Source organism: Pseudomyrmex gracilis, unplaced genomic scaffold (genome assembly GCF_002006095.1).
Source record: "Pseudomyrmex gracilis isolate BER0280 unplaced genomic scaffold, ASM200609v1 scaffold_649, whole genome shotgun sequence".
NCBI lineage: Eukaryota > Metazoa > Arthropoda > Insecta > Hymenoptera > Formicidae > Pseudomyrmex > Pseudomyrmex gracilis.
In genome coordinates this window covers 29,402-32,132 of record NW_018021233.1, presented here as the reverse complement: position 1 = coordinate 32,132, position 2,731 = coordinate 29,402, and the positions used below count along the sequence as shown (strand labels likewise).

The window sequence follows — 2,731 nt, the reverse complement described above, 5'->3', positions numbered from 1 at the left end:
GAATCGTACGGTGTCGAATAATTTGGTGTCGAATAAATCTGTGTCGAATCGAGCGGTGTCGAATCGTACTGTGGTCAAACGGAACACGCCCCTCACAAACCTGTGGGGGTCCATGTACGCAGGATGCACAACATGTGTGCGCACGTCCGATGGGTGGACGGCACTAATCCCCATCCGCTCTGGAGTCAAACAGGGATGCCCATTAAGCCCCATCGTATTTGACTTCGCAATTGATTCTGTGCTGCGCGTGGCCACCGCAGAAAACGCGGGGTATACCATCTTAAGGCAGCGGTAGTCCGCATTAGCGTACGCGGATGATATCGCACTAGTAGCGGAGACTCCAGAGGGGATGCGACGACTTCTCACCGTTGTGGAAACCGAGGCGCGGTCGATAGGTCTGCGATTCAACCCCGCGAAGTGTGCAAGCCTGCACATCCGAGTGGGGAGAATGGATCGCGTCCTCCCGACCCCTTTCAAGATCCAGGGAGAAATGATGCAATGCCTGGCAGAAGGAGAAACATATAGGCACCTCGGCATTCCGACAGGGTTTCCGTCGATCAGAACCTTTATTCTACGATCCAGGGCATGATGGAGGACTTGCAGCGCGTCGAGCGCTCGCTGCTAGCCCCGTGGCAGCGAGTCAAGATGGTGGCTACTTACATCCTGCCACGTCTCGACTTCTTGTTGCGGGGTGCCAAGGTGGAGAAGAGCCTCGTGAAGATCGTGGACAAGCAGATAAGGAGACTGGCCAAGTCGTGGCTCAACCTCCCTCAGCGCGCCAGCGCGGAGGTAGTCTACCTCTCTCCTAACAAGGGGGGCTGTGGCCTGCTTCCGCTCGCTGACCTTGCCGACGTCCTGACAATAGCGCACGTCTTCGGTGTTATCACGGCTGGCGACGCTGGAGTCAGAATTTTGGCGTGGGCGTCGCTGAGGGGAGTGGTTCAGCGGCGAATTGGTTCAATACCAACGGAGCAGGACATCACTTCGTGTCTCTCGGGCTTGCTCGAGAGAAAGTTCCGCGACGGTGGAGAGCGCTCTCTTTGGTCTGATGCGCGAAACGCGTGTAGGCGGCAGTCCTCCAGATTGCGGATCCGCTGGATGTGGGCGGAAGAGACGCGGGAGCTTTTTCTGGAGTGTCGGGGCACGGGGGGTAATCTGGTGAAGATCTCACCAGAAACGCGGGCGCAGGTCATCCATGCACTACGCCTGGCTATCGCGTCGTATTATACGAGCACATTGCTCGCTAAAAGGGATCAGGAGAAGGTGTTTGAGGTGGCCATGCGTCATGGAGTGAGCAATCACTTTATGCGCACTTCACCCGCTTCGCTGACTGGCGCTTCTTGCACCGAGCCCGATTCGACGTGTTGCCGCTCAACGGCGCACGTCGGTAGGGGTAGGGCGATGCGCGTTATTGGCATTGCGGAGGAGGTGCCGAGACCCTTCCTCATGTGATCAATCATTGTGGGGTTCATTCCGACGCGATACAGCTCAGGCACGATGACCTGTTGCTACGATTAGCTAGGGCCACCCGTCTGCCAAGTGAAGTCCGATTTAACCAGCGGGTCGAGGGGGTCGATCACGAATTGGCGAATCTTCGGATTGACCTCGTGATTCGTTACAAGCAGTTGCAGTCGATTATTAGTATTGACGTTACGGTGCCCTTCGAGAACCGTCGTAAGGCGTTCGATGAAGCAAGAGCGAGGAAAGTCGCCAAGTACACTCCTCTTGCTGAGGCCCTCACGCGGGAAGGGTACCGTGTGGTAGTCACGCCGTTCGTGGTCGGCTCCCTCGGCTCATGGGACCGGAGGAATGAGGCGGTGTTGAAGCTGCTGTGTGTTTCTAACACGTACGCAGCGATGATGCGCCGTCTCATGGTCTCCGATACCATACGCTGGTCGCGGGACATTTACGTGGAGCACGTCTCCGTGGTGATGCAGTACGCGGCGGCTGCTTGGTTACCCGGCGGAACGCTCCGAGACAATACGCGAGCGATTCGCCGACGCTACGGGGAACGGGAGATGGTGATCCTGGCGCATCATGGGCGCCAGGAATAGGGTCCTCCTCTCCCGCTTATGTATTGTTTATGTATTTATTTATTTATTTATTGCGTCTTATTTATTACAAGTGTACATGTCGCGTAAGTTATTATTGGGCCATTTTTAATTTTATTTTTATTTTTATTTTTATCACATATTGCTTTTTATTTTTGTATTGACTGCGTTTTTCGTTATTTTTATTTTATTCTTCGACGTTTATGTTATTTTTATGCGGGCCCCCGTGTGTGAGTGTCGCGAACTCTTTAATTGTATTTTACCCAAGTGTAAATGTCGCGTATTATTACTTTTGTATTGTAGTCGCGAGTGTGTATTCCGCGTTTATTTATTCATATACTTGTAACGGTCCTACTTTTCTGAAAAAAAATTCGTTCCGTTCGTTTGAAGGTTTAATTCGATTTGCTGCGGAGTAGCTCGTCGGAAACGGGAAAAGAATAGACAGAAAAGAATGACTCGCGGTGTGATTTTAGTAACAAACAAAAGTAAAAGAATTTATTCAAATAATTCAACAGAAAGAAATAAGAAATAGTTTAGAATACAAAACGAAATAATACACTGTGGAATTCACGTGATGATGAATTCCTGGAACGGTATGCGGCAAGTCACGTTTTCTTCGGTAATATATCAGAACAAAAAACATAAGTTGTGTACACGGTCGGAGATTTAAACGGTGCGAC

At 51.4% G+C, this 2,731-nt stretch overlaps 1 protein-coding gene across 1 annotated transcript; it reads left to right on the top strand.

The window, feature by feature from the left end:
* Window positions 1–588: 588 nt before the first annotated feature.
* LOC109861228 lies at window positions 589–2,054 on the top strand. Its single transcript, XM_020440784.1, has 2 exons — window positions 589–1,290; window positions 1,488–2,054. Exons 1-2 carry the CDS (start codon window positions 589–591, stop codon window positions 2,052–2,054), a joined length of 1,269 nt encoding a protein of 422 aa, XP_020296373.1.
* Window positions 2,055–2,731: the final 677 nt, after the last annotated feature.

Coding starts and splice junctions, on each gene's coding strand:
- LOC109861228 (XM_020440784.1), top strand. CDS start 589: ATGGAGGACTTGCAGCGCGTCGAGCGCTCGCTGCTAGCCCCGTGGCAG. Junction 1,291..1,487: donor AGGTGGCCATGCGTCATGGA/GTGAGCAATCAC, acceptor GACGCGATACAG/CTCAGGCACGATGACCTGTT.